We start from the raw sequence: 18364 nt of genomic DNA on the forward strand, positions 1-18364 counted from the left end.
ATGTCCATTATCATTGGGGTGACTGCAAAATATCCCAACCAACAATCCAAAACAGTGAGTACCAAGGTCACACAGAAAAACTAATCAGTAAAAACTAAAAGAAAAATCTAGCCAAGCTAGACGTTTCACTGTGTGACACCATGAAACCTCTTGCATTAGAGTCTAGTACAGCTGTGACAGGGGCAGTTAGTCATTGCTGTTTCTCAGATCCCAAAGGAAAATCTTTTCCCCCATTTACTCTTGTAAATCCTTTTGGTGGAGTCTTTTTATGAGGATAACAGTATGGCACGTACTGGAGAAGAAAGCCTTATCTGCCTGGCTATTAATGGAACTGGAGAAACCATGCGGTTAGTTTGAGGGTAGGGATATTGGGATGATTAATCCCTGAAGGGGTGACAGATGTTCTGGAGTTGGGTCTAGTATCCACGAAGGATAACAAAGATGAGACCAGAGAAAGGAGAACCACATATGGCAAGGCCAGAAAGAAGCAATGAGGATGACATAGTTCTTTAAACGATTTGTTTTCTGTAAACAGTTTGGGATCAGAGGTAGTGGGAGATAGGTGTAAAGTAGACCAGATGGCCAAACTTGGACTAGAGCGTCTCTCAGGGACTCTCCCCCCCCCCCCCCGAGGGGGGATTAGGACAAAATACCTGCTGCACTTGTTGTAAGGAGATTCAAAGAGGTCAAAGCAAGGGTGGCCCCAATGATAGAAAATTTTCTCTGGCACTGACTGAGAGACCACTAATGAAGCATCAGAATGGACCTGCTGAGTTTGTCCGCTGGTACACTGGATTTCCCTGGAATGTGCATTGCTACTAGAAAGCGGCTGGAGGAGATTGCCCAATGCCACACTGTCATAGCTTCTCGGTAGAGGGGGTAAGATTGGGTTACCCCTTTCTTGTTGATGTACTAGACCACAAACATGTTGTTGGTTTGAACTGCAATAGTCCCTAGAGGAACTGCATCTTGAAAACCTGCAATGCTAAAAGGACTGTTCTCATCTCCAGAACACTGATATGTAAATTGGTCTTTTACGGGGACCACGTGCCTTGGACCTTCATTCCCAAGTAATGCCCCCACCTCAATTGGGAGGCGCCAGTGGTCACTTTGGCCAATGGGGGAGGGAGGACTAAAGGTTGACCTATGTAAATGTCATCTGACAGGATCCATCAGTGAATACGGTGTTTGCATGTTTGGGAAACCAGCTACAATCTACTGAAGGACATACATAAAGTAGCATGCTAAAGAGACTAGAACTACTGCTGATGCCATTGAACCCTAAAGCTTGAAGAATTAGTCTGGCAGGAGGGGCAGAATGAGATTGAATTTAATGAACCTGAGATGTGAGTGTGCTTATACGGTGAGAAGGTAGAAGCAATCTGAGTTGAATTCAAATGTGCATCTATAAACTCCAGGCTCTGTAATGGTCTCAGATTTATTTGGCAAAACTGACAGTTAAACCTAGTGAGTGACAAATCTGGAACAAACAGTCCCTGGACTGTTCTAAGAGATGCATGGTTGGGGCAGTGAGAAGCCAACTGTCCAAGTATGGAAACACTCAAAATCCCTGTAGTCACAGGTGAGCTGCTACCACTACCACACACTTGATAAAACACCCTGGGGGCTGTGTTGAGTTCAAAGGATATGGCTTTGAGCTGGTAGTGACTGGCTTCCAACCGAAAGTGTAAATCTTTGGGAGTGCCTACCTATTTTGATGGGACAGTACACGTCCTGAAGATCAATGGAGCACATCCAATCATCCTTGGGTAGAAATGGCAAAATGTACTGAACTATGACCATTCGGAACTTTAACTTTTCACAAATTAATGTAATTTCTAAGAGCCAAAATTTGTCTCAGGTCTCCTATCTTTTTTTGGCACTAAAAAGAAACGTGACTACGTTCCGAATCCTGTTTGGTCTGGTGGGACCCAAAAGATTTTTTTTTTTTTTTTTTATCTAGCAGCTTTTTAATTTTTTGTGCTAGAGCTTCTCTCTGACTGGGTATAACATTACAAAGCTTCTTTCTTTTGGAAACTGAAGTCTGGCAAAAGGGTATGAAGTAATCTCTGAATATTATTTTTAGCACCCAAGTGTCTTTTGCTATAGCAGACAAGACTTCTAGGTGCAAGGACAAACGTCCCCTACTGCCTCCAGAGGTGGGCAGTTAGCAGCACTTCAGGAGGCTGAAAGGGTCTACACGGAAAAAAATCTCAGAAACCATCTGCCTCAAGAACGGCATCTTCTGCTCAAACTCCCTCCCCTGCCTCTGAAGGAGTTGTCTCCATGCGAGTCCTGGAAAGGTCCCTGGGATTTTGCAGAACCATATTTTCATATCACCTCTTCCAATTCCTTGAGAAAGTTCACTGTGAGGTAGAAATTTTAATTCCTACGGCAGACAGGGTCTTTCCTTTTTGGTCACTGAAGGTAAGCATGTTTTACACAAAAGGGCCAAACAAGGATGTTCCATCAAAGGGAGCACTGATGAAAGAAGATTTGAAAGACTGCAAAATTGCACAACCGCATCCAAACATGTCTCCTTAATGCAGTGCCTGAACCAGCTGTCAGTGAGGCACCTTCTGCTGCATGAGAGATTAACCTCATAGACGCATTGGAAAATGACAAAAAAACTGGTCAGCTGAGAAGATGATCTTTTGAAATCCTCTGCAGACATAGATTTTTATATATATATATATATATATATATATATATATATATATATATATATATATATATATATATATATATATATATATATATATATATATATATATATATATATATATATATATATATATAGAGAGAGAGAGCGGCAGTTTGATAGTTAATTTGTCAAATCTCTCTGTAGCCTCAAAGTGTACCAGTTAGTTCTGGGACATCCGGGCAAAGGTCGCTGAAGCAAAAACTTGCTTTCCAAATCTGTCCAAAAACCCTGGACTCTATTGGGGAGGGGGTGGACAGAGGAGCTCTGCTAGCTCCTTTTTGGTGGCTGCTGCCACAGCCATTGCAATGACAGGGACTCCGTTGCTCCAGTGATGTTTATCCTCTGGTGGGGCTAAGAACTTGCCTGGGCAGTGCGGGATTGGTTCAATGGAATCCGGCTCCTTCCACGCCCAGAAAGTGACTAGGTCGATGAGCTCATTAGCCAGGGGAGTCACGCAAGATGTAGATGGACCAGCAACAAAAGCCTCCAGAAATAACTCCTCTGGACAAGGATCGTCAGTGGACCAACCACTTTTCTGTTTGAGAACCTCTAATATAGCGCCAAATGAGACATCAGCAGGTGCTGATCTAGGGATCCTTCGCCTTCCTCAAAATCAGTATCTGCAGTGAGAGAGTCCAAAGAACAATCTATGTGCCTCCTCTAGCACATCTTTTCCAGTGGACTACCTCAGATGGATGTTCTGGGGAGGTGTCTGAAGACAGGGGAAGTTCTTTCATGGGAACTGACTGGAAGCTAGACGGAACTGGCTGTCCCAGTGGAACAGGTCTGACTGAATCAGAGCTCGGAACCAAAGAGGAAATAGGGGTAGGATCTGATGAAAGATGAGACCGGATCTCTAGAAAGAGAAAAAAAACTTTTCCACAACCTGAAAGGCAGAGTGACTCAGAGAAGCCATGACCACCCACACAGAAGCCGAGGAGCCAAATGTTCCAATAGAGGTAGATTATGACTCCGACCTGATCTGTGCCTCCAGGAGGAAAATGGACCAAAGCTATCTAGTGCTGAGGCTCTAAGAGGCAGGGATGGATCTGACATAATTGGAGTAGACCCTTATCCAACAAATCCGAAGCCGATGCTTCAGATCTGGGACTTGTCCCAATCTGAAGGCATAGGAACCAAACTGGTCAGGGATACTATCAGAGTCAAAGTAGTAATTCTCTTCAGATCAGACTCCAGAACTCACAGCAGTCGGAAATGGGGGCTTTGAAACCAAAGGACAGATCAGAGAAGGAGTTAGAACTGTGTGAGTAGTGGCATGAAGACTCACAGATCCAACAGTGGACAGAGCTAAGATAACCCCCCCATCTGAATCCGAGCTCTGAGGAATTTTCGCATCATCCTATCTACATTCACTTTGGAGAAAGATCTAATGGATGAAGTAGCTGACTGAGATCTGGAATGCTTTTTAGGTGTCTACCGGAGATGAGGGTAGATAGGATTGGTCAGAAACTCGGGTTCTTGGCATGCAAGACGTGTTAGGTTTAGGATCCAAAGACTCGAGATCCATAACTTCAGTGATATCACTAGCTGACATAAGAATAGGATCCAAAGGCTTAGAATCTAAAGGCTTTGCGTCCACAGTCTGTCTTTTCGGGTCTGATGAACACTGATAACACAATTCTGGAACTTTTGAAAGCGAGACTGATGAAGTCTTATGAGACTTCGGAGGCGAATACTTCCTGTGCTCCAACAGAGCTTTTGAAGGCTTATTGGGGGGAATGGGCACTTGAACAGGAAGATGATGAGGAAGGAAGCAAACCTCCAAGTACAAGCTTACTACACCTGTTAGCTATGGCTCTTGAGTTAAACCCTGCACAAATTGAACAGTCAGTATTTAAATAAACTGCTCCCAAGAAAGAAATACACTTCTTGTGAGCATCCAATTTAGGGATTTTATGCACACAAGAAGTGCATTTCTTGAAATCTGATGGCTTGTCAATCAGGACAGAAACAATCCACAGAGGAAATAGTAGTTACAGCAAGGACAGATTTTTTAAGAGAAAATATCACAAATGGTAATAAAAGGAATACTCTGTTAATAATGTAAGAGTGATAAGAAGTAATACAAAATTCCAGCAATGGCATGTTGACAGGTTATTACTAAAACAGTAGGATCCTGACGCAGAAAATCAAAAAAATTAAGAGGGAGGTTTAAGATTAGACAACAGATGCATCAGAAGATAAAAATAATTAAACTTTTTCACTTAGAAATTTTGAACACTAAGAAAACACTGCAAGAGAAGGATCCCATGTCTGTGTGCAATGGCAGCAAACGAGATTCGAGGTGTTGGGGATGAACTAGGGCATTATGAGTAGAGAGAGGAGCCTGAGTGTTGCATCCAAAGTCTGAAGTATGCAGCCGAGATGGATCTGAGTATTGGATCCATAACCCATTCGCTGAGGAATGATGAAAAGAACATCATCAGATCTGATACTAAACATGGTAATTAATATAATTATTTAAGCCACAATAATATTAATCGAATATTGAGCCTAAAATCTTATGAACACTAGATCGCACATCAGAAAGATTGCATTTGCAATCTGACAGGACATGGTAGGACATGGCAGACATCTCCAGTGTGATAACATCACTGTAGGATGCATAGGAATTTAGTTTCTGAATGTTTGCAAAAGTTTATGGAAAAATGAACTACTTTCCATACCTGAATGTGCACATGCAAAAAGCAGTGCAACAGCCCTGGGGGGGACCAGCGAAGTAGTGGGTGCTAGGAAAAACACACAAGTAGGAGTAACACTGCAAGAACTAGAACTATACTTTGAAGGTTCTCAGTGCTAACATTAACATTACTCTAATATTGAAACTGATACTGCATGAAGACAACTAAGTGGCATCAGCTTCAATCCAACAGCATATAGTAGGTATCCACAATGAAAACATCACTGCAAGATATATACAGGCCTCAAGTTCCTGAAGTGTGTTTACAAAAAAAAAGTTATGAAAATATGAAATAAACATTTACATAAGTAAAACAGAAATGGAGTGCGATACAGTCACAACACTGGAGGGATGGGGGCTAAACAACAGGTGGGAGTTGGAAGCTAAACATTACATTCAATTGGGTAGGACAAACACAGCCAAAACATAACAATTTTATTTGAGATAGACTGGATTAACATTAACAACACTACAATTTTAAGTTTATTCTCTCATGAACATCATGGTCGTTCATTAAGAAAAGGTCCAGCTAAAATCTGACATGAACTTGCTATGCATGCGCAATCATGTAAGATGTAAAGAGTTGGCATTACTAAAAATTGTCTGCAAAACACATACTGGGTAATGTGGAAGCATCCAAAAATATAAATGTTTGCTGAAGCAGTTATGAACATTACCTACACTTCTAAAATCGCATTAATACTGTAAAAGCTGCATCACCTAGAAGGAAACAAATGCTGCCATCTTAAACACAACATTAAGCAACACAATACTGCCAGTCGTATCTGCTCCTCAACTTGCATGGATTTACATATTAATATGACTTTTTACAAGTACTGTTAAGCATACAATACTCATAATTTGTACTCACTGCAAATACTACAAAAAAGCTGTACACTTCCCATCTTGCCCTACATCACTAGTAAAGTTCTTGAAGAGATGAAAGGATTCATTCACCAATACCTTAGGTCTATCTTGCAAGCTTAAAGAAATATATTTCTGTTTGACCACAATATTTTTAATCTCTGGTAAATAAAACACTCTATTTTATAAATTCAGAGCCACCAGATGCTGTTTTGATATTAACACTGTGTAGCCTACCATCTAACACAAAATGTTTGCATTTTGCATTTCTGTAACTAACTCACATCAGTTGAGAGACGATACAAATCGCTTGAGGTGTATTCTTGATAGAGGACATGGAAGAAAACCTTTCAGGAAAGTGGTTTTCTGGTTTAAAAGACTTCAGGAAAGTAAATGCCATCAAGGATTGAATGAGTAACGTCTTACAGTACTTTAAATATTACTACCACTAAAGTGCTACAGATTAAGTGGATACTTTCCTAAAACTATGACATTATAACAAAAAAAAAAACATTCACTGGTAAGCAGCAGAAACACCACAAGTAAAATAATTGTAATATATTCACAAAGATTTTGCACTTTTGTCCAAAGACCATCAGATTTTGTGAATGACTTATTTTTTTATAACTGATACTGTGGAAGAAAATGTGCTGAATTCTTAACAGATGTTATTTCAAGTAGTGATTTCCTAGCTTTCACCTTGGGTAACATAGGCACAAAAGTACACTTTTTGGATGTATTCATTTGTTGGAATAATACACATAGAACTTTTAGCAGTAAGATCTTTAGGAAAGAGTGCTTTTCTATTAATTATTTGAATGAGACTAGTGCACATCCCCCTTTTATGAAAAAAACATACCTAGTGGGCAAACTATTACAATGACTCAACTTACAACTAGTCAGGTACATTTTTTGGAAAGATTTGAAGACATTGGTAGGTTATTTGCAGATAGGGGCTATGACATGAGTGAACTGCAAAGAACAGCAGAAGAAATTACATCTAAAATACAAACTGTTTTTCCTCCTATATAACATGCAGGGCTGACTACCACGAATGATTCATAGGTAGGTACTAGGCTATTGGCCCTAGGGCCTATATAAGCTTAGCCAAAAAGGTACCCTGCCTTTCGCCACCCAAGAATATTATTTTCCTGTGCCCCTGTCGAGCAGCGCCATTGAGGTGATCCCTGGGGTGAATTTCCTATCTCCCATTTAATCATCGAGACTTTTCTTGAAGAGTGCTAATGAGGAGCTTTGTTTGATATAGATAGGTAGTTTGTTCCAGAGTATGTGAAGTCTCTGGCCAGGAATCTATCCCTCCAGCATGTTCTGTTTATTGTGGTGACAAGGTTTAGGTCCCTAGAGCGTGTACCTCGGAGGGACTGAGATTTCTGTAAGTGGAGCATGTCCAACAGCTCTGGGATTGACATAGCTTTGTATATTTGACAGAGATTGCCTCTGAGTAGGAGATATGCGACAGAGTAAAGCCAGAGTTTTTTGAGACGGTCTGCGTAGGGCATCTGCTTGAGGCCAGTAATCCTCTTTGTGAGGTATTTCTGCGGCCTTTCCAGTTGTTGTACATGTCTTATAGGGTACATACCAAAAGGGACATTGCACTCTATAATGGGTCTAATGAGTGACGAGCAGAGGGGAACAATAACCTCTTTTTTCCTGGATGAGAAACCTTTTGTGATGAGGCATGTCACATAGGATTTCCTGACTACTGTGGCGATGTGATTATCAAAGGAGAGACTACTGTCCACCTGTGTCCCAAGGTCTCTTAACACACTTTCGGTGTTAAGTAGACTACCACCTATGTGGTAGCTCATGGGTACAGCGTTTTTAACAAAGGGGATGACAATGTACTTTTTGGCATTGAGCTTGAGGCCATGGCTTTGACATCAGGTCTGTCGCAGTGAGGCCCTTTTGTAGGATGTCCACATTAAGAGTTTTGATTATGGCTCCTAGTTTGCAGTCATCTGCGATCTTCGTTAGCCAAAGACCTTCTGTGTTAGCCTGTACTTCAGAAAAGTAGATACCAAACAGGAGAGGACCTAGGACTGAACCCTGTGGTACTCCACTTGTCACTGGTCTGAAGACGGATTTGGAGTCTGCTACTTTCACAGTGTGGGTTCTGTCAGTCAGCCAACTGGCAAGCCATCTTGTGACAGGGATTTATACCTAGTTTAGTGAGTTTATCTATAATTCCAGAGTGGGGGGGATGGTGTCAAAAGCCTTGGTGAGATCTAGATAGGCTGTGTGAACCATCTTACCCTCATCTATGGCTCTGTTGACTGCTTCAAAGAAGTTTATCAGGTTTAAGAGACATGATCTTCCTTTTACAAACCCAAACTGGGTGAGGTCCAGAGTTTGGAGATTATGAATGTCTTTGTTTATAAGTTCCAATGATGATATGTTCCATGGCCTTGCAGACCAGGCTCGTCAGGCTAATGGGTCAGTAGTTCCCGGGGGTCTGTGGTGGCTTCCCCTTTGTGGAGTGGGATAACCATCACTGTGCGGCATTCAGTGGGCAAAAAGCCTGAGGTGAGGCTATGATTGAACATGGTGCTTAGGTGGGGTGCCAGTTCATTCTGTAGTGCATATAGAATGCAACCTGGGATACTGTCAGGTCCCATGGATGCTGTGTTCTTGGTTTTGGAGTGTGGTTTTTACCTGTGCAGTCGTGATTACAGGAACTTTACATTCTTCTGGTATAGAGATGGGCCCTTTAGAGTGTGAGAGGGGGGTAAAGTTAGCACTGAACCTATCTGCCAGGATGTTGGCAATATCAATTGGCCCTGTATATTTAGTACCATTGTGCTGTAACTCAGAGAAGATCTGAGTGTTGCCACTGAGATTCTTGACATAGCTATAGAATGCTTTGTGGTTGTCTTTAGAATCAGTGGCGATTTTGTTTTCGCAACTAGCTTTGGAGGATTTTATGAGGGATCTCAGCTTCTTACTGAGGCTGACCTGGGAGTTCCTCCAATCATGGGATTTTACACTTTTTTGCAACAGTTTCTTTCTTGTGTTGTATGGCAGGGGACCACCAGATTGGCTTCTTTTTTGGAGGATAGCATCTTGGTTCTGTTAGGGATATCACGATCCATGCACTTGTGTAAGTGCTTATAACGTGCATTTGTGTAGGATTCAGCAGTCGTACCTCTATTGTCCGTCTGCATGGGTGTTGTGTAGTCTGCCACTTCTGTCTTAAGAAGCGTGAAGTTGGCTATGGAGAAATTTTTTTTACTGTGGTTTCCATAATGGGGGGTGGGGGTGGGATGTGGAGGTCTAGGGTGATTAGCTTGTGGTTGAATCTGACCAATGAGGAATTTACCTCTGGTGTGGAACACTGGTCACCCATGTTGGTAATGACCAGGTCTAGGATATTGCTGCCCCTGGTTGGGGTGTGGATAAGTTGATCCAAGGTGTTGGAATTTATGAATTCCAGAAAACGTTGAGCAAAAGAGTTGGTACAAGAGTAGTTTGCCCAGTTAATGGTGGGGTAGTTGAAATTGCCCATTATTAGGGTGTTGGGTTGTACCATAATATTTTCCAGTGCATCAAGAAATGAGTGGGAATCCTCAGGTATGGTGAGGGATCTGTAGCAAGTTACAATTTGGATTGCGGTCTTGCTCAGAGTTAGTTGCACTTGGATAATCTTGGATGCATTATGCTGAGCAACTACCCTAGAGGTATGGATATCCTTAATGAATATGGACACGCCTCCGCCTTTAGTGTTTCGGTCCAGGTTAGGTGGCCGAAAGGTGTGGTATGAATTATAGCCTGGTAATGCAGGGGTGCTCTCTGGAAACTTGAACCAGGTCTCTGTCACTGCACAGATGTTGATGTTCTCCATTTTAAGGAGTGCCTCAAGTGAATGCCTTTTGAGGTTTAGACTTCTAGCACAGAGTACCATTACCCTCAGATTTTGCTTGCTTGTACCTGTTACAGTGGTGAATTTTTCATTTGAACCTTGCCTAAAAAAGGCACTATAGGGGTGGCAAGAGCCTTAGCCAGTATCCGGAATCCCAATGGCGACAGGTGCAAGCCATCTCTGGCAAAGCATCGTGGTCTGTCGATCATGTCATCCCAGGCACTGACAGATACTGGACCCCCTTAGAATGACACCAAAAGCTTAGCCAATTGTTGAACTCAATCATTTTGTCCTTGTACTGTGGTATCATTCTGGGTGATGGCAGGATACTACTCAGGGCTAGGGTCATACCTGCCTGGGCTACAAGATCGGAGAGCTCCTCCATGTCTCTTTTCATGTAAACTCCTTACATCCTTAATCCATACAAAGCTACTTGGGGTACTAATAGACAACAACCTTACCTATGACTCCCGTATTAACAGTACTATAAAAACAGTCAACAAGACTGGGTTCCCTCTACAGGATCAAACCCTTTCTGACCCCACTAGCCAGGACCACTATTGTCCGAACCAACTTAAATCTCTACCCTTCTTTATGCCTCCCCTACATATACTAAACTATGTAAAAGCAACTTGAACAAGCTGGCTATCTCCTACAATAATATTGCCAGATTTGCAACTGGATCTGCCTACAGAACCCATCATTGTAACAATCTTCAACAACTAGGATGGTTAGAGTTGCCAAATCTACTACTATTTAACCAACTAACAGTTGCCCACAAAATCCTATATCAACCTACTAACACATCTATATTTACAAACCTTATCACCCCCTATAATAACCTCAAGACCCTACGCTCATCTAATAAACTACTTGTACAAACAAGTAAAACTAACAATTTGGCTGGTGACTCTCTGTTCTCTAATATTGTTGGTAAAACCTGGGACTCCCTCTCCTGTGACCTAACCTCCCTTTCTTCAATAACCCTATTTAAAAGCAAACTGAAGCCATACTTCAAATCACAGTGGTTATGCCCCTGTGCTAACCCTGACTGACTACCTCACTTATTTCTGGTTATTATTCTCCATATCTATAAGCTAGTTACTTTTCTATTAACAATAAATAAAGTGTGACTTAACTGTTTAAAGGTGTTATTAGAGATTTCTTTGTATGACTAACCATAGCTGACATGTGCTAAGATTCTGTAAGCAGAAGCACAAGGAATGGCAAAAATCTGTTATGTTCCTGAAATTGTAAAATGTCATTTTCTGTAAATAATACTGTGAGTTGTGGAGCTTTTCTCCCCGGGCATCTACTGAAAATGGACATATATCCAGTTGGACTAACCCGGTCAACAAATGTAAAATAAAATAAAAATAAATAAAATGTAGTCCAGGGAGGTACGTCTCAGGTCATTCACACGAACATGGACAATGACAGAGTCATATTTGTACTTGTTATGGAGTGACCCGAGCGTGTCTTATGTGGTGGATCCTGGTACCAGACAGGCAGCTGACAGTAACTTTCTCCTTGTTTAGCCTGGTGAGTGGAACATTAGTGTGCCTGACTATAGAGCCACCTATATCTAGAGTGTTGGGCACATTGTTATGCCTTATGGGCTGTGGTTGAGTGGCACACTGTGGGCTGTGTGTCATTTGGGTTGTGTTGGGGGGGGGGGTGGAGGTTGCTTGCGTTGTCAGTCTGACACCACAATAAATAAATAATTAAATAAATGCATTCCTTGCACGAGAAGGAATGCGTTACACAGCCCGTACGGCTGCAGCTGCTCGTCCATAGATTATAGTTGCAGCGGCTGTGCTTTTCAGGCACTTTGCACTATGGCAAAGTGCTGATGCAGCCGTTTGGTTTCGGCGATGTAGCTCGCAGGCAAATGTCTCGTGAGCTACACGCCGGAATCCGGATTAGTGCTCAAGTTATACAGAATGATAGCATAAACTACACAGTTTCTGTTTACATATGAGAGTTCATGACAACAATATCAGGAACAACATCTTAAAGGGAATTTGGAATTTTGAACTAGGTCAGAAGATAGGTGAACAGCCACGCTTTTACGTTAAAAAAAAGTTAGGTCCATTAAGCAATTTCTGGAGACAAATCATACAGCTGTTAATTTTATTCACACTGACAAAAATCTAGGAATGTTTAACTGTGGGTTTTGACTAGCTGCAGTTACATTTGGGAAGGTCCTTCCATTATGCTGCCCCATATGGATAAACATATTAAAGTAGAAGGCCACTTTGATTGCAACAGCACAGGCATAGTGTATATTGCTGTATGCTCCTGTTGTTTCTCCTTTTATATAGGAATGACAACAAGGAAGTTAAATACTAGAATAAAAGAACATTTGTATGCTAGAATGAAAAAAGACACAAATAGTGCACTACTTAAGAATTCCACTGTATGCAAGTCTTTTAAAAAGTTTTATTTTCCTGTCCTACAGTTAGTTCCAAAAGATTACTGGGGGGGGGGCTCTAAGGACAAAATTCTTGAGAGAACCTTTATTTTTATTTTATTTATTTAACATTTGTTGACCGGGAAAGTCAGACTAGCTTTCTGGCAAGTTAAGATGCAAGGAGACAAATATCCTGGTACCAATGAAACCATCTGTATAAAGTGTTTTTAAAAACAGTACATTTATTAATACTGGCTGGTTTACATACAAAATTGTCATTAATTGCGTTCTATAGACTTGAACTGGAACTGCTAGTTGTTTGGTTAAGTATTGATTTTTTACTAAGTGTATTTAAATGTGTTTTTACTGCACTTTTTATTCTGATGAAGTCTTTGGATGGAAGCACTAAAATCTTCCTTTAACAGCTCTGTTACATACAATAAATCTTCACTAAAATTCAAGCAAAGAGCATCATTACTTATCTTAACTGAGCATTCCTAAAACAAAACCTCACAGCAAATCCAACTATTTTGCTACAATTTTTCTTGAAACATGGATTTCTAGCATGTCTAATTTCAAAATGTATTAAACAATAAATAACCTCAACCTTTCTTAAAGCCACTTACCATACGGCAGCATAACATTGGCACCATCCAAAATAGCCTGTGCCAATTCGTGATCATTTGATTCAACTGCATAAGCTGCAGCCTTCAGTGCATCCCAGATTTCCTTACGTCCTTCAAATGCTGGTGCAGTATCCCAGAATTCATCCCTTTTACTACGTAACTGTCCATCAGTCATGGGGTACTCACTCTTCCACTTGGGCCTTTCTTTTTTCAATGGTTCATTGCGACCTATAAAATAAAACATCAAAATAAATAAACAAACAAAAATGAATGAACAAATAAAAAATTGAAGAACATGGTGTCTATTAAGCATCCAGTTACACAAGACTGTATTAAGCTAGCCTGTACACTGTTTTAAAGTAGCAAGAGTACCAAAAAGCCTCTTGACTAGACTGGATGAAAAGCATCAATATGTTAACCAGCCTATAGGCACATGGATTCTGCCAACTTGCAAGACCAGAAACAGAACAAGTAACTAGTTAGCTCCTCAACTAGAGGTACGAATATCCTAGACTTAGTACTCACGAACATGGGGGGATGCTGCTTCCTCCCATGCATTAACTTTTCCCTCATAAGATCTGATCACAAAATGCTCTGTTTCAGTATTAAAGCTAACCGAGAACCCCCATTAAACACCAAACCTGTTAAGAACTTTGCCCAGGCCAATTACCTCAAACTTAGTGACAGCTTATTAAAGTTCCAAGCCTCTCCGAACCCGGATGACACCGTGGCCTACTCTGAGTTGCATACAAAAGCAGTGTACAACCATATTCATAGCTGCATGGAGGAGTCCATACCTGTCTGAATCAAACCAATGATTACAATCAAAAATAAACCAACCTGGTGGATTCCAAGCATAAACAGGTTATTCAATAAAAAGGAATAAAATCATTTCTAAAGCCAAGGAGGAACAAACAAAACAGTGCAAAAAGACACTTCATAGGTTCATAGGTTCATACTAGGCTATCTGCCCGAGGGCATTTACAAGCCTAGCCCATAGTTTTGTGGCTTACGCCACCCCTTTAGTATGGGGAACTATACCCATTATTTTGCTGTGCCTCTGTCGAGCAGTGACACTGAGGTAATCCCTGGGGTACATCTGCGATCTCCCATCCATTGGTCAAGATTTCTCTTGAACAAGGCCAGCGAGGAGCTCTGCCTCACATATACTGGGATTTTATTCCACAGCATAGGGAGTCTTTGGGTGATGAATCTATCCCTCCAGCATGTCCTATTAATAGCCGTGTCGAGGTTTAAGTCTCCCACCCTTGTGGCTCTGACGGATCTAGATTTTTTGAGGTGAAGCATATTCATCAAATCTGGGTTGGACATGGCCTTGTATGTTAGGCAAAGGTCACCTCTGAGCAAGCGGTAAGCGACTGAATAGAGCTGGAGTTCTTTCAGTCGGGCAGCATAGGACAGATGTTTGAGACCCTTTATCCTTTTGGTGAGGAACTTTGTGGCCTCTCCAGCTGCTGCAAGTGTTGGGTCAGATACATTCCGAATGGGGCATTGTACTCAATCATTGGTCTGATGAGTGATGAGTACAGGGAGACTATGACCTCCCTTGATCTAGATGAGAATCCCTTCATGATAAGGTGGGCAATGTAGAAGGTCTTCCTAACTACTTTAGCTACATGGGTGTCGAATGACAGACTACTATCAACCTGGGTCCCCAGGTCCCTGATAACTTCTTCTGTGCTCAGTGGATTGCCACCTATTTGGTAGCTAGGGTAACCTTGTTTTTCCGAAGGGTATGACTATGCATTTTTGGCATTTAACTTTAGGCCATGGCTCTGGCACCAGTTATCCGCTTCTGTGAGACCCTTCTGAAGGATATCTGTGTCAGATGTGTTTTCTACTATGGCGCCCAGTTTGCAGTCATCTGCAAACTTTGTCAGCCATAACCCTCCTGTGTTTGCTTGTACTGGAAAAGTAGATGCCAAACAAGAGTGGGCCCAGGACTGAGCCCTGTGGTACACCACTTGTGACAGGCTTTGAGTCTGACATGGCGCCAGCAACTCTGACCCTGTGGGTTCTGTCACTCAGCCAGTTTGCAACCCATCTTGTGATGTATGGGTTAACATTTAAGCTGATGAGTTTTTCAATGATACCCGAGTAGGGTATTGTATCAAGGCCTTTGCCAGATCGAGGTAGGCTGTATGGACTGCCTTTCCTCATCAATGGCTTTGGTGACTGTTTCAAAAAGTCAACCAAGTTTAGAAGGCATGATCTGCCTTTGACAAAGCCAAACTGGGATGGATCCAAAGTCTGCAAATTCCCTATGTCTTTATTTATGAGGTCCATTATGATCCTCTCCATGGCTTTGCAGATAAGGCTTGTCAAGCTAATGGGCCGGTAATTTCCAGGGTCGGTGGAGGCACCGCCTTTGTGAAGTGGGACCACAGTTGCAGTGCGCCACCCTGGGTAATGATCCAGAGGTAAGACTATGATTAAACAGCTGTCCTAGCTGTGGGTTTAATTCCTCGCTGAGTTCGTGGAGCACACAGCCGGGACACCATCAGGTCCCATGGATGCTGTGTTTTTTGCTTTGGAGAGAGCAGTTCTCACTTGGGCGTTGGAGATGTTTGGGGGGCTGCAATCGCTTGGTATAGATATCTCTCCTTTTGGGGGGGAGGGGGGGAGAAGTTTGCACTGAACCTGTCAGCTAGTATGTTGGCAATGTCTGTAGGATCAGTAATCTTCACATCATTTTGAACTAGTTCTGAGCATATCTGGGAGTTTCCTCCCAGGTTTCTAACATAGCTAAAGAAGGCCTTACCAGTCTAAAACAAGTTAGAGAGCTGGTCACATCTGCCAAAGCAAACCATGAGGCAAAAACAGCCTCCCAGGTGAAAGGCAACTACAAGTTTTTTTTTTTTTTTTAATGTTCATGACCTCAGGGGAAATATTCAGCAATGTGCCAAGTTAATCATGAATGGCAACACTTACACTCAACCAGAAACTATAGCAAACCTGCTGGCTGACAAGTTCACTTCAAATTTCTATCCCCCATCACCTCCAACCACACTTAAAGAAATACCCGCAACAATAGTCAGCTCCTCCCTGATTAGATCCGACCACAAACATATAACATTGGAAATCTGCATCCCTCCCACCCCCCTGCAAAGGTAACCACCATGAAAAACCTCTCCAAAGTTAACTTTGGGCTTCTAAAAACAGAGGTGGCTAACTTCAAGGCACCCATGCAAATGGCGAATAGTTGCATGACCGCCAAATCATACACCAATGCACTGTACAAACACGTACACAAATGCATGGATCTTGCCATACCCAACAGAACCAAGATGTTCTCCTCAAAAAAAAAAAGGAAGACAATCTGGTGGTCCCCTGCCATAAACAAACCCTACAAAAGTACAGTTTTGTACCTACCATAAATGTAGATGTCCGAACAGGATAGCATCTGCAGTCATAACAAATGGGTTGTCCTGTCGTCAGGCAGCCCTTCGGTCGGCCGGATTCCAAAGTCTGGGTCCGGCTTCGGCTGATGTCGCACTTCACCCGACGTCATCTCTGCTGGTCTTCAGGTATAAAGGCATCAGCCGACGCCATTTTCCTCAGTGTTTCTTGCCCCAGATGCCAGTTGCCCACTTGGAAAGCTAAATTTTGGATAAATGCCAATGTTTCCAAAATAGTAGAAGGCAAACACAAAAATAAGCATGTATGTACATATATACAAACAAATACACCATAAGAGACTCCCCCCCAGCTAGCTATTAGGAGGGTAAATACCCTAGGAGTACCACAGAGGGGAAGGAGGGTGGGTAATCCTGACTGCAGATGCTATCCTGTTCGGACATCTACATTTATGGTAGGTACAAAACTGTACTATGTCCTTCAAGGATGCATCTGCAGTCATAACAAATGGGTAGAATACCATAGCCAAACTAGGGGAGGAGGAAGAAGAATTATGGTGTAGTTAGGATCCCTTGCAATACAGCAGTGGCAAACCCTGCTCGGGATCTAGAGTATAGAGGTAAATTATAATGCTTGGCAAATGTATGCACGGAGGTCCAAGTAGCCGCCTCAATAATGTCCTTGGTTGCCACTCCTCGTAAGAAAGCTGTGGCAGTGGCTGTAGCCCTTGTAGAATGGGGTCTTATGTTCTGTGGAATTGGTTTTCCATGGTAGGAGTAACAGAATCTTATGCAATTTCCTATCCATTTGGAGATCGTCTGTTTGGAAATTGCTTTTCCTTCCCTTCCTGTTGCATAGGCTACTAAAAGCTGGTCAGTTTTTCTGTTACCTTTGGTTCTGTCCAGGTAGTAGCGTAACTGTCTATGTACATCCAAGGTATGCAGCAGTCTTTCCCCCTGTTCTGTGGATTGGGAAAGAAGGTAGGTAGGTGGATTGCCTGGTTTAAAGACACTCTGGATACCACCTTAGGCATAAATGTAGGATTAGTTCTCATGGACACTCTATCTTGATGGAAGATTAGGAAGGGTTGTACTGCCATTAAGGCCTGTTGTTCCGTAACCCTCCTTGCTGAAGTAATTGCCAGTAGGAAAGCAGTTTTCCATGATAGGTGTTGAAGATCTGCTGTTGCTGCTGGTTCAAATGGAGGGAGTGTCAATTTTTCTAGCACAAAGTTCAAGTCCCATGCTGGTAATGGTGGTTTCCTAGGAGGTTTTACATTCTTGATCCCTCTGAGGAACTGCCTGAGAAGAGGATGCTAAAAGACAGGTGGATCGAAGCTGTATTCTGCTGAAATAGCTGATGCATGTATCTTGATGGAGGAATAGGACAGGCCTGTATGTAGAAGCTCTGCCAAGTACTCCAGGATGTTAGCAATATCTATGTTCGACACATCTTTTCCTCTTTCAGTACTCCAAATGACAAACCTTTTCCATTTTCCTGCATAGTTCCTTCTTGTTGTAGGTCTGCGGGCTTCAAGGATAATGTCTTTAACCCTTTGGGATAAGTCTGGGTTAGTTGCTGTTATGTGATGTTCCAGGCAGTCAGTTGCAAGGTTTTTAGGTTTGGGTGCATGATGTTGTAGTTGTTCTGAGTTAACATCAAAGACATCAGGGGTATTGACCACATTCTCCCCTGAGACATGCTCCTCAGCAATGGATACCAGTGTTGTCTTGGCCAATTCGGAGCTATCAGAATTATCCTTGGACGTTCCTCTTTGATTTTCAGTAGTACCTTGTGGATC

The 18364-nt window shown here is 42.1% G+C and overlaps 1 protein-coding gene across 1 annotated transcript in view; it reads right to left on the reverse strand.

Moving 5' to 3' along the window:
- The window catches only part of UBTD1 (ubiquitin domain containing 1), a 316305-nt gene that overhangs the window by 182056 nt on the left and 115885 nt on the right, over window positions 1-18364 (reverse strand). Inside the window, exon 2 of the mRNA XM_044056231.1 lies at window positions 13186-13413. Coding sequence (XP_043912166.1) covers window positions 13186-13413 — 228 coding nt within the window. The remainder of the gene's footprint in view (window positions 1-13185; window positions 13414-18364) is intronic.

This window comes from Protopterus annectens, chromosome 14.part0 (genome assembly GCF_019279795.1).
Source record: "Protopterus annectens isolate FY-2018-M chromosome 14.part0, PAN1.0, whole genome shotgun sequence".
In the NCBI taxonomy this organism is placed as follows: Eukaryota; Metazoa; Chordata; order Ceratodontiformes; family Protopteridae; genus Protopterus; species Protopterus annectens.